General features: G+C 33.4%; 1 protein-coding gene and 1 pseudogene across 2 annotated transcripts in view; one reads left to right on the top strand and one right to left on the bottom strand.

Moving 5' to 3' along the window:
* The first annotated feature begins 2,730 nt into the window (after positions 1–2,730).
* The window catches only part of LOC110023524 (vacuolar protein sorting-associated protein 35B-like), a 40,608-nt gene continuing 21,015 nt past the window's right edge, over positions 2,731–22,323 (top strand). Inside the window, exons 1-14 of one of the 2 annotated variants that reach the window (XM_020722991.1) lie at positions 2,731–3,063; positions 3,164–3,260; positions 3,370–3,493; positions 3,927–4,112; positions 12,821–12,908; positions 13,106–13,162; positions 13,250–13,339; positions 13,425–13,547; positions 14,813–14,887; positions 14,959–15,018; positions 20,194–20,310; positions 20,653–20,892; positions 20,959–21,024; positions 21,191–21,280. In XM_020722991.1, the coding sequence (XP_020578650.1) occupies positions 2,968–3,063; positions 3,164–3,260; positions 3,370–3,493; positions 3,927–4,112; positions 12,821–12,908; positions 13,106–13,162; positions 13,250–13,339; positions 13,425–13,547; positions 14,813–14,887; positions 14,959–15,018; positions 20,194–20,310; positions 20,653–20,892; positions 20,959–21,024; positions 21,191–21,280 (1,509 nt within the window). In that variant the 5' untranslated portion in view covers positions 2,731–2,967. Of the gene's footprint in view, positions 3,064–3,163; positions 3,261–3,369; positions 3,494–3,926; positions 4,113–12,804; positions 12,909–13,105; positions 13,163–13,249; positions 13,340–13,424; positions 13,548–14,812; positions 14,888–14,958; positions 15,019–20,193; positions 20,311–20,652; positions 20,893–20,958; positions 21,025–21,190; positions 21,281–22,323 lie in introns of those variants that run through there. The other variant, XM_020722992.1, reaches the window with a different exon arrangement.
* Positions 16,374–18,080, bottom strand: LOC110023526 (annotated as a pseudogene).

The raw sequence follows: 22,323 nt of genomic DNA, 5'->3' as shown, positions 1-22,323 counted from the left end.
TATATATATACATATATATATATATATCTATATATATGTGATACATCGCCAATAAATTTTCATCATCGAACACAAATCTCGATATAATATTTTAAGCAAAAAATATTCAAATCATGATAAAAAGTCATCCAGAGTTCTGATTTCAGTAAGCTTATAGTCAAACCGACATGTTCAATGAGACTGACATAATGATATGAAAACTAGCCAAATCCAAGTCAAATCAAGCCCATATCAATTCATTAAGCCAAAATTAGAAGATTTATGAATACATTTGGAAAGTCAAACGACTATCAAATATAACAAATTTATTCTCAAATTGAGCGGTTCGACAAGACGAATTTAACGAGCCCAAGATCACTCAATTCTGACATCATTAAGGTACTCAATTGTCTATTAAACGTCGTATGATCGAGGTATGCTCTCGGACCGTCCGATCAAAATGGTTTATATTCCTGCATTAATTGCACCCATAACACTATAACTAGAGCCTCATCCCTCTCATCAGGGAGGGGAAATCTAGAGAGAACCTTAGATCTTAAGGAGAAATTGCAGCTCAACATCACCGCTGATTATCGTCAACGACCGCCGACCTCCCCCCGCCGACCGCACTTGACAGCCGCCGACCTCCGTCGTCGCCCGCCGCCAATTGCCGACAACCACCGCCAACCTCAGACGACCACCGTCGACCGTCGTCTACCACTGCCGCCCGTCATTACCCTCGCCGACCGTCGTCAAACTCCACCTACCGTCATCAATCACAACCAACCAGACGCTGTCAGCCGACATTGTAATCTAAAAAAAATATAGTTACCTTTTAACGTGTGTGAGATAATGAATTTCTGTAATCCTTAATTAATAGTGAATTTTCGTAATTGGGTCAGACCCTGTGGTTTTTCCCTAACGGATTTTCTATAGCGCTAAGACGATAGTTTGTTAGTCTATCGCCGTTAGTTTTCTAGCACGCATCAATATATATATATATATATATATAGTAAAAAAAGAGACAAATACAAATAAATTTATGCTCTACTAGTTTATATATCAAGCAAAAAAAAAATAATAATAAATAAATAAAAAAAAAAGGGCAAATGAATTGAAAACAAGATACTTAGCTAGCATAACACAAATTGTTCTCAAACAATCAACCATTTTAAAAGATATCAATATACTTTACACTTATGTTGCTCGTGGTGTGGGTGGCGGGGCTCTTGCTCACCTCATCCCTCTAAAGAAATTTATTTGTTTTTTCTGTGTACTACAATATTTTTATACCTTTACATGTCTAACTTCTAAAACTTTATATTCATATGCATAAAATTCAAATATGTAATATTATATTTAATTATTATAATAATTCTTTTTAATATTTTAACATATTTTTATGAATATTTTTTTGGCATTAAAATTATAAATATAAATTTATAATATAAATTGATACGCTATAATAAATTTTCATCATTCTGAGTGAATCTCGAGATAATATTTGAAGTAAGAAATGCTAAAAGTTTTTGATTAAGAGTCATCCAAAAGTCCAATTTTAACAAACTTATAATCAAAACTGACCAGCTCGACAAAGCGGACTCAATAATAACAAAATTAGTCTAATCTTAGTCAAATCAAGCTCAGATCAAATCATTAAAAATCATTAAACCACGAAAGTTTTTTACAAATGCAGAATCTAAAGAACATTTGTCAAATTGAGTGTCCCAACGAGACGGATATAACAAGTCTATGATCACTTAATTCTGACATCAATAAGATACTCAAATGTAAATCAAACGTCGTTCAATCGATGAAGCTTTTCCGGGTCGTTTGATCAGAGTGGTTCATATTCATTCATTAATTATAATTGTGACTCTATAAATAGAGTATCACACATCTCATGAAGATAAAGAGAGTTTGAAGATTGAAGAGAAAGTTTGAAACTTTGATAAGGAGCTGAAGTCCAACAACACTTCGTCGCTCTATCGCTCCGTCGCCGACCATTACTCACCGACCCTCAATGATCATCATCGACCGCCTCTCATCTCTTACCCAAGATTATTCACGCACCAACTTTACAACTCAAAATATTGTGTAACCCTTTCTCATATGTAAGATAACATATTACACTTATAATTTAGTTCATAACATATACTTCAGTCCTGTCAAGCCCCATCATTTTTTCATTTACGGTTTTTTTTCACATAAAAATATAGTGTTTTTAGTAGTTATTAATGCGAGTAATGTTAAAATGATAATTCATTAAATATTTCTAGCATCCATCATAAATATTAATATTTAATTAACTGTAAGCATGTGCTGAAAGTGTAAATATATCTTTTTGGAAAAAATATTACATCAGTACTACGCACCCAGAGTAACATGCGTAGCCAATAAAATAACGCCACGACACCCTGCGCGACAGAGAAAAAAACGGCGCAGTAACACGGGGAATATTCCCCTTCGTGTTATTCATGTGTTATTGTGTATTATTCATGTGTTATTGTGTTCTAGGAATATTCTTGGTGTTATAATAACACAATAACACATCAATAACACATGAATAACACACAATAACACATGAATAACACGCAATAACACATGAATGGGGAGGAATATTCCATTCCCCGTGTTACTGCGCTATTTTTTTCTCCTATCGCGCGTGGCATGATTTTATTGGCTACGCACGATATTTTTGAGTGCGTAGTACTGTTGCAATATTTTTTCATCTTTTTGAAGATTTTTTTTGGGAATTACACTTCAGTTTTCTTTCGACACCAATTTCCATCTCGCGCGTTCCATTCTCTTTGCTGCAAAAATTTTTCCAATCGTCTTCGCATTCAAGGTGGAGGGAATTGAATATCTCTTCCAATTTGTCGACGATTGGGAAAGAGCTCCAAAATCTCACTGCTTGGAATAGCCGAAGGGTTAGGAGGAAGAAGACCAAAGCTAGATCAGGCGGCGTTATCCGGCGATCCGCCGAAGATGCTGCCGGACGCCGGCGGCGAAGATGAGGACAAATGGCTGGCCGAGGGGATCGCCGGCCTCCAGCACAACGCTTTCTACATGCACCGTGCTCTCGTCCGCGCCCTCTCAAACCCTAACCCCAATAGATCGCAATTATACCCTTTTTTTACCTTCCTGCGTTGCTTATTGTTTCCTATCTTTGTTTTGTTTCAAGGATTCGAACAATCTGCGGGACGCTCTAAAGTACTCGGCCCAAATGCTATCCGAGCTGCGCACCTCCAGGCTTTCCCCCCACAAGTACTACGAGCTCTGTGCGTGACCCAAGTTCTTTTGCTATGTCTCAAACCCTTGTGTTTCATGCTTCTTTTTCTTCAAATTTTTTTAATTTTCACTATTGCTGAGAATTGTCTTGCTTTGAAGATATGAGGGGGTTCGATGAACTGAGGAAGCTGGAGATGTTCTTTAAGGAGGAGACCAGGAGGGGATGCTCTGTGATTGATCTGTACGAGCTTGTGCAACATGCTGGGAACATTCTTCCTAGGCTGTAAGATCATTTTTATGCTTATCTTTTTGTGTGGAACTATTTGCTTAATGAGATGAACTCATCAATGATTTAGCAGCTTTATAAATGGTTTACTATCAGATTCCGCTCAATGTTTTCTTTTCACTAGCTTTTTAAGAGACTGGTTATTTTAGATTGCTTTTCTTAAATGCTATAAATCTATGAAATCAAAATGGCAGTCTAATTTTGTTGTTGAAGCTGCCATAGTTTGTTGTGGAAAAAAATGCAAAGTTTCTGTTGCCTACTATAAATTCATACCTACATTTATTATTCATTATTCCATTGGTATTCATTTTTCAGTTCTAACGTAATTTTAGTGTTCGCTTATGAATTTATGCCTTATCATGTTCAAGTTTTGTTGCAATTTTTTTTTTTACCCATTCATATATATGAAGTTAAGATTGTTGATTATCAGGTATCTCCTCTGCACAGTGGGATCTGTATGCATAAAATCAAAAGAAGTTCCAGCAAAAGATATCCTTAAAGACCTTGTAGAAATGTGTCGAGGTATACAACATCCTGTTAGGGGGCTCTTTCTGAGGAGTTATCTCTGTCAAATCAGTAGGGATAAGTTGCCTGACATTGGTTCGGAGTATGAGGGGTAAGAAACTATGGATTCACTTGACTTTCATATTTTTGCTTATTTTTTTTCTGTTTTTGTTCCGTAACTTCTTATGATATATTTATAATACCCGTGAAGAGCTTCCAACAACTTTATAAGTACCGCAATTGCAATATGCAACCTGTCAATTGGACTGATGCATTCCTCTTCATTTTTTTTCGGATCATCATATGCATTAGAACAACATCCAGTAACAACTGACAGAGTTGATAGTAGAGTCAAATTGTGTAGAAATGTCAACTAGAAGCAGGGCTCATGATTATGGTTGTGAGCAGATTGTTGAAGGAATAATATTTAAATAAATTTGCAAAATCAATTTGCTAAATTGCTAAATAAGCTATATCAAATGGTGATATAAATCGATTTAATGAGCAAATTGAAACTTTGGAAACTATTCAATTTCATTTGCATGAACATGAAGTTGATTCTAAGCAAATGATGATCACCCATCACCGTGTTAATATGACCAGGCAAAAATTCAACATGTGAGAAACTATCAAATAGATGGTATAGGGTGTTTGATAATGAAGCTTATAGTTGTCAAAACATCAACTCTATGAATTTGAGAAAATAACCTTGAAAAACAAAATTATGGTGTTATATTTGATGGGAAAATAAGCCTTGAACTCATTTTTATCTAGGTAATGGGTATGGATAATTTCTTTGAATGATAAAAAATATATGTTGCATGCCAAGCATGATTTTTTTAAACTATAGGTGATTGGGTAAAATTTAATTGTAGGATGGGTTTGAAAAACTAAAGGTAAGGTTGGTGGAGAATTTAGAACTATTCAGATTAAAATGAAAGAGTGAATCTAAATTGATGTATTGATTGCTTTATAATCAGAAATAAAGATTATCTTTGATTTATGAATACGCTTGATGAATTATTACCATGCTCTTAAATCATTGAAGGCCCTTAAAAATACTTTTTGTGCTTAGATTTGGGAGTAAGTCTTGAAAAGAGATCACTCAATCATACTCCATTTGGAATGTTTTCCAACTTGCTTTTGATTTTAAGCGGATATTGAAATTCCCAATCACTAAGAGAGTTATTAAGTCTACTAAAGACATTTTTTAAGTCACTCTGTAATTCACCCATTGAACAAGCTCTCTATTGCATCTATAGCATTTAAGGAGAGTAGCATCACTATTAACAAATATGATATAAAGAAATCTATTATGCTTAGTAACATTGTCATGTGATCTAGGGACGCGTGGAGGGAGTTGTTGCCACTTGCTGTTGTGACTGGCTAGCCTCCCGTCCCTTTCTCATAACAAACTAAATTGACCCAAAATTTAACCATATCTACATACTTTTATAGCTTTTGTGTAAACTTTTCGGATTAGCTTTGGTCTCTTTAGGCCGAGCTCATGAGTCGACTTAAATTTAGATATACAAAAATGATGGTTTATAATTATTGTTCTTTGTTTGCCCAAATTTTGATCCTCAAACTTTCCCAAACTTGTTATGGGCAATTCCATCATTGAAATTGTGATTTGGCAAATCCATCGGGTTTGTGCCATGAGTTTGTTGCTATGCTATGTGATGAAAGACTGCTAGTTTTTAGCACCATTGCACCAGCATTTGACCGCTGCCACTACTTGTTTAAGTTTACTTGGCTGTGTTGGGTCGATTGGCCTGGACTTGGGGTAAGACTGTCTAGTTTTGTTTATCAAAGGAGAGCACAATCTAATGTGTTTGTTGCTAAGAGTAAGAAATATTTTAGTATACTTTTGAATAAAGAACCTATTAATAGTCTCTATTCTTATTTTCCTTATTATGGACTTTAGAGCTTGTATAAATTTTTAAAGATTGGAGAAGTTTCTAGTTGATGATGTACCCAACTTCTTTAAAATGGTATTATTGGCTTCTTGTTTTTGGTATTTCAAGATTTTCCACCCTAGTATGTTTGAATTCTCCGTGTGTTCAATCATTCTTAATTCTTGCCATCCTTGGCTCTTCATTGGAGTTCTTCTCTTCTCTTTGTGTTGCCACCTTTTTTAAGTCTTTAATTGACATTCTTGATTTCTCTAAATTCTTTGAGTTGGTGTTTTTGGATTCTTCACACTACTGTTTATAAATTTTTCTTCCTTGACCTCCGAAACATGGACTTCTTAAAATATCTGTGTCGTCACTTCCTAAAGCTCAATTTCACATTTAGCATTTGTTGGAACCTCTAGCCATCTATTGATTTTTGTCGTCAAGTCACTCTCTCCTTTTTGACAAATGATTGTCAATAATATGAACTTCTTATTTTTACCATAATGGGGGATTTTCTCCATAGTTTGAAGCTTTATATTTCATTGATGCATTTAAATTTGGGGATGGAAAATGAACTATAATGCAAGATTTATCTAGTAGAGTTGGATTGGGCTCTACTTTGTGTTTTTTTTTTAAGGATTTTTGATATAAAAAATCTCTAATTCCTCCTTATTTTTTTATTTATCGTGTGAGGTATTGTTTGAAGATAATGAGTTTAATTTCCTCTCTGTTGACATAATGTCTGCTCACAATAATTACAATGAAATTGTTGAGGGGATGATGCTCCTGAATTTGATGAAGAGAGGAGTGATTTGAAGATTCATTGATAAACACTTTGAAATTGGATGTGAAATTGAATCCAATTGGAAAAGAAGTATATTTCAAGCTTGATGAAATAGTTTGCAAGCTTATCCTTAAAGAAGGCAATTTGTATGAATGTTTTAGCTAAATTGATTATTGATCACATGAATTTGAAACTTAATCCACACCAACAAAAATATAAGGTAGAATGGGTAAATAGACCTATGATTTATGTGTTACAAAATTATTATGCAATTTGTTATACATAATGATAAAATTTGGTGTGATTTACTAGTAATAGACCTATTAATACAACACATCATATTTATATGCTAGATGTGACCTACTTCGAGAAGACTAATGCATGGGTGTTCAAAATCGATGGGAGAAGGATAATCCTAAAGTCTATTTACTCTATTAAACATAATATTACCCATGTTATGTACAAAAAATTCTTATACAATTATGAACAAAAGAAATAATTACATATTTTGAAATAATATGCTTTTGCAAATGTGAGTTGTAAAGAATGATTGATATTTTCTTGGTGGCTATAAAATTTAAAGATCTTTCCAAAAAATGTGACTATGCATGATGTTTGTCGAGTAGTGTTTGATTTCGAGGACTTATGTCTTGGTGATATTCATGATAAATTACTATCATTTAGAAGCATGCAACACACTAGTGATTTGATTTATGGATCATTATTAGCTAGTTTGCTATATTGTGCTATTAATTGAAATGAATATGCTATGCATGAAAGATAGGTTGATGTTTTGGTTTAAGATGGGGTTATTTGATACAATATGTGACATTTGGTCGTTCTTGCATTATTTGCTCACATGAAAGTGGTTATTAGCACTGGTGCATGGACAATGAAGCATGTAATGTGATTACTGGCAATTATTGATTTTGCCACACCTAGGGCGGATGATATGTTGGATATGATTGAAACTATTATCTTTTCTAATTGTAATCAAAGGAGTATATATCAAGTTATGAATGTGTGAAGGAGATGGATAGAAAACTATTTTTAACGCATAAGATAGATTGTTTGAATGGTTGGATGCGTCTTCTTGGTTGACTTATCCACTGATTATCTTTAAAAAGATTATGAATATCTTTAAAAAGATTATGAATCATTTTCTGTTATGACCCGGTCCGGGAGTTTGAAATGACCAAAGCAGGAACGGACGGTTGGATGGAAGAATACAAAAAAAATTTCATAGTTAAATCAAATCCAAAAATACAAAACAGTCATTCTATTTTATAAAATTTTAATTTACAAGCAGCTCGTATAGATTTGAATTTTTTACAACTAATAGAAAATAAAAATTAAAATGTAATACTATCACCCTTAGCTCATCGACGTCTGTACACACTCTCTAGGATCCATCTATTCTATAGCAAGTTTTTCTAAAAGTTTTAGCAGCTAAATGTGTGAGTTAAACTATTCAGTAGGTAAAATGTTTCTACATTACAATAGTTTTTATTTTAAAAATATTTTGTAAAGATACATTAAGCAGTAAAAAGACTGTAAGCAATATAATAAAACAATAAGAAAATAAGTTTTCTTGTTTGTTTTATTCATTTCAATTACAATATCCGTAAGTATGAGTTTGGGTTTATACTTATTCTGAAAGCATACATTTAATTTTTTTTTTCCAAAACTCACCAAAAAGGTAGGCAACCATTTATATTTTACGCGCACGAGCACATTGTCTCTCTTGCCAATACAGTATGGGGGTGACTCTAAATATGCATTCATATATCATAATTTTTTTTCCTTTTTTATGACATTTGAAAAAATTGAAATTTTTGTATTAAAAAAAATACTAAGTAGTAAAAACTGTTGCAATTGCTTCCATAAATAAAAAGAACTGTTGCAAAATAAAAATATATCTACCCACTTGCACAGTATGTAGTTCCTCAAAAGTAACTAGTCGTTTGACTCGCCTATAATATCACATCAACTTTGATTAACTTTTATTCTTTCTATAATCTTTTTTTAATATTAATTTTAAATTGGCTATTATTTTATATTATTATTATTATTAGGTACATTTATTTGTACTTTAATTAATTACTTCACTATTGATTACTTTATATAGAATTATATATTATTCTGGTTAAGAATATAGTACAATTAAATGAATTAAATTTTAATTGTTTCGATTAAGTGACTTGCCTATAATTCTTTTAGCATGCATGTAATAGGAGTAACTTAATTAGATTTTTAATCTTAGGATTGTTAAATTTTTAATTTAACATTACATTTCTTAACGAAAACTTACAATTAATCTTAAAATTGAACTCCATACCTGAAATTCTTTCCCACAACAAAATGCTTTACTAATTTTATCCCCTTGTCAAAACATTAAATAATTCTAGAAATTAAATGTTAGGGTTTTGTAAAGTTTCAATAAAATTAATTAGGAATTAATTTATTTAGTAAAATAGAAAGCAATTTAATAGAAATCTTAATATAGGATTTTAGATTTCATGCCTAAAGCCGAAAATTCATGTTTTCTTTTTTTTTTTCTTCCTTATTTCTATGCACGATGCTTTAAGCTCTCGACTTGCTCGATGCTTTAAGCTCTCGACTTGCTCTCTCATGCATGCCCCAAAGCTCTTGTTTGTTGTTCTTGCGCGAGGAGCTTAAGGAGCTCCTTTGAGCTTCTTTTGAGTGCAGGAATTCATGCCCGAATGGAGAGGAGCTGCTCACGACTTCAGTTTCTCTCGAAGGAAACTCAGAAGCTCATTTCGAGTCTATCGGGTGTGGAAAGAAAATAACACGACACACCGACTCCCGTTTCTTCACTCTCGATTGGTTAATGTAAGGGATGGGAGCTTATAGAGTGCCCATCACACGCGGGAGAGACTCTTGCTGTTCACCTGATGGAAGGAAGCCCCATGTTAGGGAAAATTGCTCGCCTCCTTCCTTTGTTTGCTGCTCACGACAATCAAAAGAGTCGCTCGTGTCCTCCTTTTTCTTATTCTTTTTTCTTCTTCGATTAGGGCATGGGCTCTGCTCACTTACCCTTTTTCGCTCCCGCTTTTGCTGTCTCTTGCACTTTCTCTGTTTCTCGTTATCTTTCACTCTCTATCTCGCATGGAGTGAAGGGACGAGAGAGATAATCCCTTGTTAAAGCTTTCGAGGGCGGTGGGTGCCACTCGAATGACACCTACTTAAGTAATTAGATTTTTTTAATTAATTTAATTATTATTATTATTATTATTATTATTTATTAACGATAATTATTACAAAGTAGATTGTATTTTGAAAATTTTTTGATTGTATTCTTTATATGTAAATATAAAACAAGCCTAATGATGATCATTTGGGATATCTTAAGAAAGTCTTTGAAGTATTACAAAATGAAAGTTATCTTTAAAGTAATATTTTATCACACAATCCACTATTTTCTTAGGATTTCTTATATTTGAACTATGGAAAACTAGCTATCAATGATCCATGGAAAATTCCATGATTAAATATAAGAACACAATTCAAAGTTTTCATTGTTGATCACCCACAAACTGATTAGCAATTTGAAAGTTAATATGAGCCTTGGATGATATGATATGATATCTGATTAAAAAACATGCTTTTTGTTGAGATTTGAAATTACATATGGATATAATATCCAATTCATTTAAAAATAGATGCACATGAATGCGTTCACTTGGTTCCAGCCTAGAAAAGTTATATCTTTGTGAATTTCCAAACGAGTCTATTCACAGTGAATTTGCACAGCTTTCCATAATATATGCATAACTTGCATGAAGATTTCATGAAAAATTGATTGTTAATGCTACTGATTATATACAAGTCTAATGCTAATGTGAATATGGATATGTTAAATTTGAACTTTGTGAGAGGAAAATGGTTTGTTTCAGTTATAAGCTTTCCTATATAAGCCTTCATGAAATTGGTTGATTGAAAGGAAATGCAACATAAAATCATCCAATGCATTATAGTGAAATGCTTATACCTTGGAAATTTCAATATATTTATTTTGACTTTATATTGTTGACCAACCACGGCTGTCTCGTATTTTTCTCTTTTCAGCTATACTTTTACAATTCACTTCCATCAGTTTCTCAGACAACTATATGCGTCTTTCATCAGAATTGATTAGATGAGTTTGTATCGAATATTGGTGGCGGGCATCAAATGTTTCTTATACACTGGCGTGATAGGCACAATGTTTCATGGATTATTCCATACGAACCATTATAATTATTTCTAGATTTGATTGGTGAATATCAAGGGCTCAATTCATTAGAACCACAATTTTTCGAGTGGGGTAGATTTTATCCAAGTTTCAGACTTTATGCACATTGAAACATTGGATGGTGCATTGAAATGAACAAATTGACAATCTAAGCTTTGAAATCAGCTGGTTTGATTTTATTTTAATTTTCTGTGTGTGTGTGTGTTAGCTCACATATGCATTCACATGTGCTAGGCTTTGAACTCTAAGATTTTATGTTTGGAGACAAAGCACACAACTACTAAGCCAAACGGTCTGCACACGCACGGTTATCTGGTTGCTACTCAGCTTTTTAGCTTTTGACTTGATTTTTGAATTGAGTCAACTCATTTGATTAGTTAATGTTTATGGCCTTAATTCGCATTGTGACTTAGGCCTTTAGTTTAAGGCTATGATTTGCTCCTAATTTGTTTTTTATTTATATTCTCAGTTGAGATTTGAAATCTTCTATGATTAATTGCAGCTAGCGATTCAGGGACTTCTTCTGGCTTCAGTATTTTGCTCGAGTTTTTTACTTTACTTTCCTATTAAGTTGGATTTCAATGAATTTTACCCCTTCTTTATGAGCCATTTATTCTATCTCATTGTTTTTTGTTTTTTTAAATAAATAGAGGATATTCTTGGTTAGAAATAGAGGTCAGAGCCTATGCAGACAAATTCCATTGATATTTTTGCTTTGTTTTGAATTATTTTCCTCTTTGCTTCAGTGCTGTTTGGTTGTTTTTTTTTATTCCAAGACGTAATTGGAATTGCAATTTTTTTGGGGAAGTTATGCCTTTGTATTGATGTGAGGTTTTAATTGTTATTTGGTGAATTATTTTTTTTGCTTTATGTTATCTAATATACTGATTGGTTTGTTTTTGTACGGGCTATTAGAAAGCTTGAAATTCGCTTTGCCTTTGACTCAGTTCAAAATTGACTTGACTCAATTTTCGGTTCCGTACTGGACTAAAAATAACTTTGTGTTTAATTTGTTGACTCACTCAAAAATAGTTTGAGTTGTTTTGAAATATGACTAAAAATGAATTTTTTATAATATATAATGTATATGCTGTAATATAAAGATAATGCATAGTATAATCTACACATTCTTGTACAAATTTACTTAAAAATAAACTTTGAGTTAACCCAAAATTTAATTTGACTCAACTCAAATTAAAATCATCTTGAGTTGAGCCAGCTTAATTCAAAATGACTTTAATTCCAAGTAGGATTTTTTATTTTTATTTTTTTTTTGGAGTTTAACCGAACTGCTTGAACTTGACTCATTATCAACCCTTTTTACATGACTGGATATTGTCAAAATGGACAATTTTGATTTTTCAATTAAAGAGTGAATTTTCAACAGCAACAACAACAACTACAACTACAAAACTTTTATCCCACTAAGTGGGGTAGGCTACATGAATCATTTTTTTCCGTTGCGTCCTATTTAGTGTCATATTTTCATTTAAAGAGTGAATTTTTGATTAAAATATATTTTTTTAATTCTAAATTGTTATGCAAATTTTTTCTTAGACTGTTGAAATATAGTTTTCATGGACTTTGTTTATTTCGCGTCATGTTCTGATGTGGCATTTAATTGTTTAAAGTATTATTCTGTGTGAGAGTTAGATTTTGTGTATTTCATGATATAAACCTAAACCCTTGACTATAAGGCATTCTTTATCAGGCATATTTGAACTTGAAGGGAAACTTGCTTTATTGTTTTACTGAGGATGTGTGGTCACTTATAATTTTGTTATTTATTTTTAACTGCATATTTCTGGCTACTTTGACTTATTATACTATCAACCAACTATATTTTTTTTGCTGAACCTCATTCCAGAAATTGCTTTGGTTAGGGATGGTGACAGTTTTATTGACGCTGTTGAGTTCGTGCTTCAGAACTTCACAGAAATGAATAAATTATGGGTTCGAATGCAACATCAGGTTTGTTTCTGTATTGCTTTTGCATTGTATGCATTATCGTATGTGCATCACTGTTTCTTCATGGCTGCATTTAATGCCTTTAATGTTGAGTTCTTATATGGTATATGTTTCCCGAAGCATTATGCCATCACATATTTTTGGTTATTATTTGAGGATGCATATAATTCAGGCGTGTAATGGGCATTTATGGCCTGCAGGGACCTATTCGAGAAAAGGAGAGGCGGGACAAAGAGAGGAGGGAACTTCGAGATCTTGTAAAATTACTTTCTAATACATTATGAAGACTGCACAATCTTTTTCACTTTGGAGATTCAAACTGTGATTGTTTTCTTATCTTCTAGGTTGGGAAAAATCTCCATGTTCTTAGCCAAATTGACGGCATTGATCTTGATATGTACAAAGATACCGTGCTTCCAAGAGTGCTAGAACAAGTCAGTGCCTTTCAATATAGTTGAATTCTAAATTCTTATGATGTTACGGTACAATATACAGATGCATTGCAACTTTTTTCAATAGGTAGTTAATTGCAAAGATGAATTGGCACAACATTATCTGATGGATTGTATTATCCAAGTTTTTCCGGATGAATACCACTTGCAGACGCTGGAAACATTATTAGGTGCATGCCCACAACTTCAGGTAGTTTTTTGTGTGATTTGTAATATATTTCTTGTTTTTGGATGTTTCTGTATACGCGCTTTTGTAATTGTTGCTGCTCACACACTTGAGCATGCATGCCTGTGTACATGCTCGTGTTTTATATTGAGGCATGGCTCTTTGGTTGCTTGAATTTAAATCGATCATGACTAGGGATTTTTTTTTTTACTTTTGAAAATTAAACTAAATTAGCCTTTAATTTCAAGGTTAATATTCAAGGTTCTTGAATTAATTGTTGGCCTGTTGTGAAAGCAAAGTTAGCCCATCTGCTGTTCTTTTAAGACGCTGTTTGTTGTGTTACAACTAGTTTAATACAGCTTTTAATTAATTAAAAAGTCATTATTGCTTGGCATTGTTTTTGTCTTATGTGTTGCCTTTCACAACTCATTAAATTGTTTTTTTTTTGGGTCCGCCCTTCATGTCCTCTTTTATTTTTCAATTTCATTGATCTTATTTTCTATGCAACCCTAATGCGAAATGGGTTATCAATTTCATTTTAAGTATTTTTTTTCTTCACTTGAATGCAACGTGGTAAATCATGACATTTTGTCATTTCCTTCCATTTATTTTGTTATACTCCAAAACTAGGCGGTCTGATAGTGGCTTGAGAATCAATACTAGATCTAGGCAGGATAGGTCTTATCTTGGTATGAAGCAAACTTTGAATGTTCATTCTAATGTTAATCCGAGCCAAGCTTGGGTTGATGAATTAATCCAAGCTCAATCAAAGTAAAACAAAAGGAACTACTTTAGTTTAATTTTTAATCTTCAAGTAAAATTCTCATTTATTAGGTCAGAGTGTGGATTTTGAGCAATGATTTACCCGTGATATGGAGTTTAGAGGGTGGGTCTATATCTGAAAAAAATCTCTTTGTACTGACAAGGCAAGTCCTCATCCATTAAATCCTCAATTTCATTATTATTCTCAATCCTAAATTCATCATGAAACATCTACTCATGTATCCAGTCTTGAGCTCGGGTAGGAACCAGATCAAGCTTATTAGTCTAATCTTTTTTTTTTTATTTTGACATAGTCCAATCTGCATTAATTTTTTTTTTATTCTATATTGTATCCTATTTATGAATTGTACTCATTTATGTATCTCATTTTGTCAAGTTTTACCACCTCTGTATTTCACTACGCTTTTTTATTTATATTGAACTTTTCAGGCAGTTATTTCCTGTCCCTTTTTTTTAAATTTTATTTATGCTCTTCTAAGCTTGATTCATCTGTCTTATCTTCTCAGCCGACTGTGGACATCATGACAGTCTTATCTCAGCTTATGGATAGATTGTCAAATTATGCTACCTCTAGCACCGAAGTGAGATTCTAATGCACTCTCTTCTTGACTTTATGCCTGTAATCATGGTTTCTCATGCGTAAGTTGTGCAGATTTTACCAGAATTTCTTCAAGTAGAAGCTTTTGCTAAATTGAGCAACGCCATTGGAAAGGTAAATAATTTTGAACAATATAGCGGGTATTTTATAGTATAGTGTAGCACACCTGAATTTTTTGCATTGCAAGAAGCACCTAAGCAAAATAGTGTTCATTATATGCTCTGACGTATGGTGTAAGTGACATGGGTATATTATTACTATTATTATTTAAAACTTCTGGTTTATTGGTTTTTATAAAGCTTGGATGAATAATAAAGCTTTGCTGGTGGTTAGGCATAGCATAATGATAATGTTTTCAGTGGTAGTCTAGACTCTCTTGCAAATCTATATGTTCTATCATCTTATTGAAATAACATGACATATTTGTAGGAATTAAGAAACTTTTTACCCTTTAACATGTAGCATTTTACCCTACAATTCTCAAGTGTCATATGCTAAACTACCAAATAATGCTTTGATTGGCTCTCTTCATTTATGTTTGTTATTTTTGGATGAGAAGACTATACTTTATTATCCTTAAGTTGAATGTTTCTCCTTTTTTTTCCCTTTTTTTATCAGGAAAGGGAAAATGAACTTTTCTACAGAATAGTTTGCTTGTACACTAGTCATCTTCTCTGTGCGTCCGTTCTTAGTTATTTAAACAATTATTAATCTCTCAGAACTGTTCTCTTATTTTAGGAAATTTACATACCACACAATTCATATGTATTTACATATCTAACTCTTATTGTTTGATATATACACTTATAGCACTTTGGTGTCATAAACCTATGCATGAAAATATATATTTCACATTTTAAAAAATATTAATGGTGATATTTTTGATGTGATATTAAAATTTTGAGTGTTATGCATATAAATATGAAAGTTTAGGTGTTAGATTTGTAGATACATAAGAATTGTGCGGCATGTATGTAAATTCCCCTAAAATTATGTCTCTTTCTACGGTCGTATTTTATCATATGTTCTGTTGTATGCAAACCTAAGAAGCTGTTGAAATTCAGAATAACGCGGAAGAAAGTGAAAATTTCATTGATATGAAATTGGTTATAAATAACCTTTACATGAATCTTAGAATAGGAAATTCAATAAAAAGTAAAAAATATGAAAGAAAAGATATAACTCTAACATGTTCAATCAATCAATTCATATTAATTATTTTGGAGATAAATGAAACAACATAAAATAGGAAAGCCTGAAATAGGACATGAAATAAATCCAATCTAAAGAAATAAATATAAAACAGGAAAGAAAATAACTCCTAATCTAAGGAAATAATTCATCATAACCTCTCACAAGAATTAATTATTTCCTAATATAAATTCTACTACTCCCTCAAGTTGAAACATGGTTGAAAACCAAGTTCAACTTGAATTTAAAATATCAATGGGTGAGAAAATCCTGAGAGATAGAACTTGAAGTTTTCTTTTCGTACTGTTGTTGCCTTTGCCTGCAGTTCCTGTAGTCTCTATAGGTAGGCGAAAGACTCCTACAGATATTGCTGCAGGAGAGTTTGCAGGGAAGTAGACAACTGCAGCTGCAGTTTCTGTAGTGTCTGCAGGTAGACAAAAAATTCCTACAAGTAATGTTGCAGGGGAATTTGCAGGGAAGTTGACAATTATGATTGTCTTTGACTGCAGTTCTTGCAGTGTTTGTAGGTAGACAAAAGACTTTTATAGGTAATGCAGTGTAGTTTGCAGGGAAATAGACAACCAATAGAAAAAAAAACTGTAGGGTATAGCCTGCAGAAAAAACTTAGGAGGTAGGCCTCGCTGCAGGAAAAAGCTTTGAAGGAGGATATACTGTAAAAAAAATTCAGGTGGAGGGCTTGCTGCAGTGAAATCTTCGGAGGAGGGCCTGATATAGAAAAAAGTTATGGAGGATGACTTGACATAGGAAAAAGTTCTGGAGGAGGGCTTGATGCAAGAAATGGCCCCGGAAGAGGGCTGCGCACAAAGAGTTTCGGTGGAGGACCTGCTGCAGGAAAAGTTCCGAAGGAGGGCTTGATACAGAAAAAAACTTTGGAGGACGGCATGATGCAGGAAAAAGTTTCAAAGGAGGGTTGCTGTACGGAGAGCTCTAGAGGAAGGTCCGCAGCAGGAAAGATTTTGGAGAAGGGCCTGCTCCAAAAAAACTCTAGTGAAGGGTCTGTGACAGAATAAAGATCCGGAGAAGGGCCTGATTCAGGAAAAGATTCTAGAGGACAACTTGCTGCAAGAAGAGTTTCAGTTGAAGACTTGCTGCAGGAAAAGCTCCGGAGGAGGGTCTACTGCGGGCGGAGTTCCGCAAATAGGATACTTCCGACTGGAACACTGTGAGCTGACTTGTGTATCTAGAAACAATTCCTCTTTACCCTGCATTTGCACCATAACTAGCAAAAACATACCAGCTCCTCGGAAATCCTTAGTGTAATACTTGCAACCCTTCTCACCAAGGGTGACCGGTAGAAGCTTCAAGGTAGGCGCCACAACAACAAAGCCACTTCATCTTCCACTGAATCTTTACCAGTTAAAAATTCAAGCTCAATGTCACTAACTTTAATGACATCAGCTTGACCCCAGTGCTCAAAACTTGTTTCTTTGCCTTTGATGCAGAAGGACACAATGAAAACCGAAGGTTTGGGTTATAAGAGAGCAACATTCCTGATTCCTTGGTAAGCCTTTAAATGAGTTGACCTACATGACTCTGTGATCAAACTTATAGATTCGTAATGGAAGACTTTCGCTCAACATATAAGGACGAGATTGAGCTCAGCTGGCATAAAAAGCACATCAGCCCGAGAGTTATAATATAACATAAACTCGCACTTGCCATCGGAGTGGAGGTTGACACATGCTAGCGCAGTGTGTGCACAGACATCAAAAGTAACGCCTTCATCAGAGACATCGTTCTCACGGAGGATCGCAGTGAGCATGCGGCTGTACTCGTCATCGCCGAGCTTCCCCATGAAAGAGGCCTTTATGAACCCCCAACGCGTCAGCGAGCGATATGCCTGCTATTGTCAGGACGAAATCGATCAGCATCTCGCCGAAACTCACAATAAGACGATCATCTTCGCCGCCGCTAATAGCCATCACTGGAGAGAGAGAGAGAGAGAGAGAGAGAGAGAGAGAGAGAGAGAGAGAGAGAGAGAGAGAGAGAGAGAGAGGGAGAGAGAGAGGAGGTTCAGTTTTGAAAACCCGCATCAGGATGGAGACGATGGACATCATGATGCCACATGCAGCGCGATCGGCGATGATGCCTCCTTTTAGGGTTGACAAGGGCAGAGAAGGTGAAGAAGTAAAAATCATTGTTTCAAATATCAAGACAAGTGCCCTTCCCTTCCCGCACGGAGGATGACAGATAGGAGTCCTGCGGATCTGGAAGGAGGACTGGTAGCTAGGGTATGAAAATAAGCTCCGATATCATGTTGAAATTCATAATAATACGAAATAAAGAGAAAATTTCATTGATATGAAAGGGGTTATGAATAAACCGTACATGAATTCTAGAATAAGAAGATAATAGAAAGTAAATAATATGAAAGGAAAGATATTACTCCTAATATCTTCTATTAATCTTTTCATATTAATTATTTTGGAGATAAAAAAACAACATAAAATAAGAAATGAAATAATTCCCATACAAGGAAATAATTATAAAAAAGGAAAGAAAATAACTCCTAATCTACAAAAATAATTTATTACTCATAACTTCTCACAAGAATAAATTATTTTCTAATATAACTTATAACAGAGGCACTTAAAAAAAATATAATTAAATATTATAAAATTATTTTTCAAGAATTAATGGATACTATGCCCATATTTTTGTTAGTTATGATTGTTCAAAAGTTCTAATATCTATACATTTGCTCCTCGATTTAACATTTTGTTCTATGCCAGCCATTTTCTAGTATAGCTGAATAATTAAATATACGAATTAAGGGTTTGAATCAAGGAGAACTTCTCAAGATGATTTTGTGGGTCAAAGACGATAGATATAAATTCATACTATTTCAGTTACTTCATTCATGTCAGGAGTTGATACTTAATCATGTCCATTTAAGGTTGATTGTAATTTTTTTCCTTCTTGTTTCACCTCTCTATTCTCACATTTCATTGGCCTTTACTTGACTTTTACAATATCATGAATTCCTAAAATGTTATTGTGAAATATATAATAATTCTAAAATATTTATGGGCCTTGATGCATAAATTTAATACATCGAAATAATATTATTTATATATGACATCATATTACCTTTTTTATGTTAAAATATATTTTTATATTATTTAGTTAATAATAAATTATTCTTGAATTTTAATATTTCATACTGTTTTTAAAATAACATGCTATGCACTATGATTTGACTAGATATTCGTGCCGTGTTACACTATGTTTTCTATTGTTAAGTATGAACCATCAAGTCGTGGAAAATTTCAATTGAAGTATGTGGCTTTCTATTTCACGTTTTTTGCCAAATCAAATTTGAGATAATGTTAACTTTTTGAAAAGCAAAGCTGTTACTACAGGAGTCCTACTATTTGCACTTCTAGTTCATGGAAATGTTTGAATGAACCGATTGAGATTTGGTGGAGGATGAAGGTTTTGGGAATTGAGTCAGATGGATGGAGGCAAAGGGAATGCTTCAGTGGAAGTTTTGGATTTGTTGCTGGATGAATATTAAATATATTGAAAAGGGGGAGGATGGTCGAGGGATGGAATATCTAATGGATGGCAATTTGTTACCCATACCTGAGATAACTAAGACGAGTAAAATTACTGTTTGAACCTGACCTAACACCACCTAACAAAACTGAAATTTCATCAGTTTTATGAGTAACTTGATATTGCCCATTTATTTCAAACTTAAAATTGATGACATTGAAACGAAGTAGAACTCTATTACTACTGTAAGACAAATATGAATTGTCATATAGGAAGAAAATATCTTGTGCCTTATTCAGCTTTTTAATTTTTTTAATTTTTTGACATATAAGCTAAACTAGCTAAAATTATTGCGTATCAGTCAAAAATGGCCGCAACTATAGGAAGCTGACACTCTTATTAAAACTCTAACCTGATTAGATGTTCCTGGCTGTTATGTGAATACTTTTGATACACTGAAACTTGGTACATGAATGATAGGATTTTAGATATTTTAAGATGTTAAGTTTTTTTTGTGTTTGTTTTCTTCTGTCAATCATTTATGTAATGATCTTTGTTGTACTTTCTTTTGATCTTCAGGTCATTGATTCTCAGCCTGAGATGCCTATTTTTGGTGCCATAACATTATATGTCTCACTTCTTACATTTACTCTTCGTGTACATCCAGATCGTCTTGATTATGTGGATCAAGTACTGGTAAGTCCGGTTCCCTTAATATATATTTACATAGGTTGTACTTACATTGATTTTAATGCCTTTAAATTTTACAAAAGGGAGTATTTGTTAAATTTCAATTAGAGGGTTCTGCTCTATGTATGTATAGGTTATTAACCTTTTAAAAATATTAGGAAAATTTATCCCATTTTTTAGTGAATGTCGTCCAATTTACTGCTCTGTGCATTTAAGTCCATGCAACTTATTTTGATCACATTTCACTTCTCATGATCTTTGTTTTTTCTTTTCTTTTCTTGTAATTTCAGCATTTTTTTTACTTGAGGTTCTATATTGATTTAATTCTCTTTTATTATCTATCATTAGGGAGCATGTGTTAAGAAACTGTCGGGCAAACCAAAAATTGAGGATAACAGGGCAACTAAACAAATCGTTGCCCTTTTAAGTGCTCCAGTGGAAAAATACAACGATATAGATACAGCATTAAAGCTCACTAACTATCCCAGAATCATGGACCACCTTGATAATGGCACAAAGAAAGTCATGGCAGTGGTTATTATTCAAAGCATCATGAAGAACAATACCTACATATCTACTGCAGAGAAGGTAGTTTTAACCACATAACATGTATTTCAATAATTAATTCTAACTGAAAGTAGTTATCTTTTCTAGGTTGAGGCATTATTTGAGTTAATAAAAGGGCTTATCAAGGATATGGATGGAACTCAAGACGATGAGGTTAAACTTTCATGTCTCAACCTTGCTAATTAATAAGTTTCTTCCAGAAATCCTTATGAATTGCAATCTTTACCTTTCAGGCTTCATCTCTTCACAGCTTTAGGTAATACTTGGTGTTCAATTTATCTTAAAGGCTTACTAATTTCTCATCTTCTTCTGCATGCAGCTTGATGAAGAAGATTTCAAGGAGGAGCAAAATTCTGTCGCTCGCCTCATTCACATGCTGTACAATGATGATCCAGATGAGATGCTGGAGGTACATTAACTTCAATCTCTTGTATTAATGTTTGGCTTATTGGTTTCTTGCATATACATAAGTTTCTTATTGATTCAGACAAAAATTAAAATGATAAATCATTACATGACTTCCTAGAGGGGCTCTGTATTGTGAGCCCAACTTCTAATTTTCTCCATAAAATGGTTTTTGATTGGATTTTAATTCTCCTTTTTGACTAAAACTTCTCATCTTTTTCCGTGAGACCTATGGACGAAGGGAAATGATTGTTTTGTGATTACAGGATGCCAGAAATCTGGAAGCTGCAAAATAGTTCCAATAAGAGGAGAAATGGATACTGAATCACACCGCTGTCGCATAAAATATTAAAATCTATCATCGCTTCGAACCTTGAACAAGCTATGCAAAATACCTGCCAACACCTTTAAGTATCATCCTCAGTAACTACATTAAACCTCATTTCAGGGAACGATCGATTAGCTAGACAGTAAGAGGCACTAACTACTTAATAACCTGCCCAAAGAACTGCCCACTTTGTCTCTCTCTCCGAACCTTGATCATCACCACCGTCCCTCTCCATTTTAATTTTTTTGTGAGAAATCTAGCTGATCAAATTTGGTTATAATATTTAGGTCATGTTCAATGATTTTGGCTTTTAATAAGGTCAAATGTATCTTTCCACGAGTCATCTACTCCTTTTCATTATTTAATACATGCTTGATGCGTTTTGTCATGACCCCATTCACATATCACTTTCGATTATATGAAATGATTGGATTGAACATGATGTGAATATACAACACACTCAAAGCATGATTCTAATAACATTATAATTTATTACTCCACATAAATTTGGTAGATGACATTTCTAGATGAAATTGACATCGTAACGTCTAAATCATCTAACGAGGACATAATGGTAAAGTCTATATCCAAAATAAGGGAGTATTTGATAAGCTGTTCAATCATATGCTTTACTTGTAAAGCAATATGATAATAAAAAGAATTAGAATACTCAGTAAATGGTCATAAGATATATCAAATTTAAAATACTATTATATATA

The sequence above is a fragment of the Phalaenopsis equestris genome, unplaced genomic scaffold (assembly GCF_001263595.1).
Source record: "Phalaenopsis equestris unplaced genomic scaffold, ASM126359v1 Scaffold000224, whole genome shotgun sequence".
NCBI lineage: Eukaryota > Viridiplantae > Streptophyta > Magnoliopsida > Asparagales > Orchidaceae > Phalaenopsis > Phalaenopsis equestris.
Note: the sequence above shows the minus strand (reverse complement) of the source record. Positions and strands in the feature narration are given on the sequence as shown.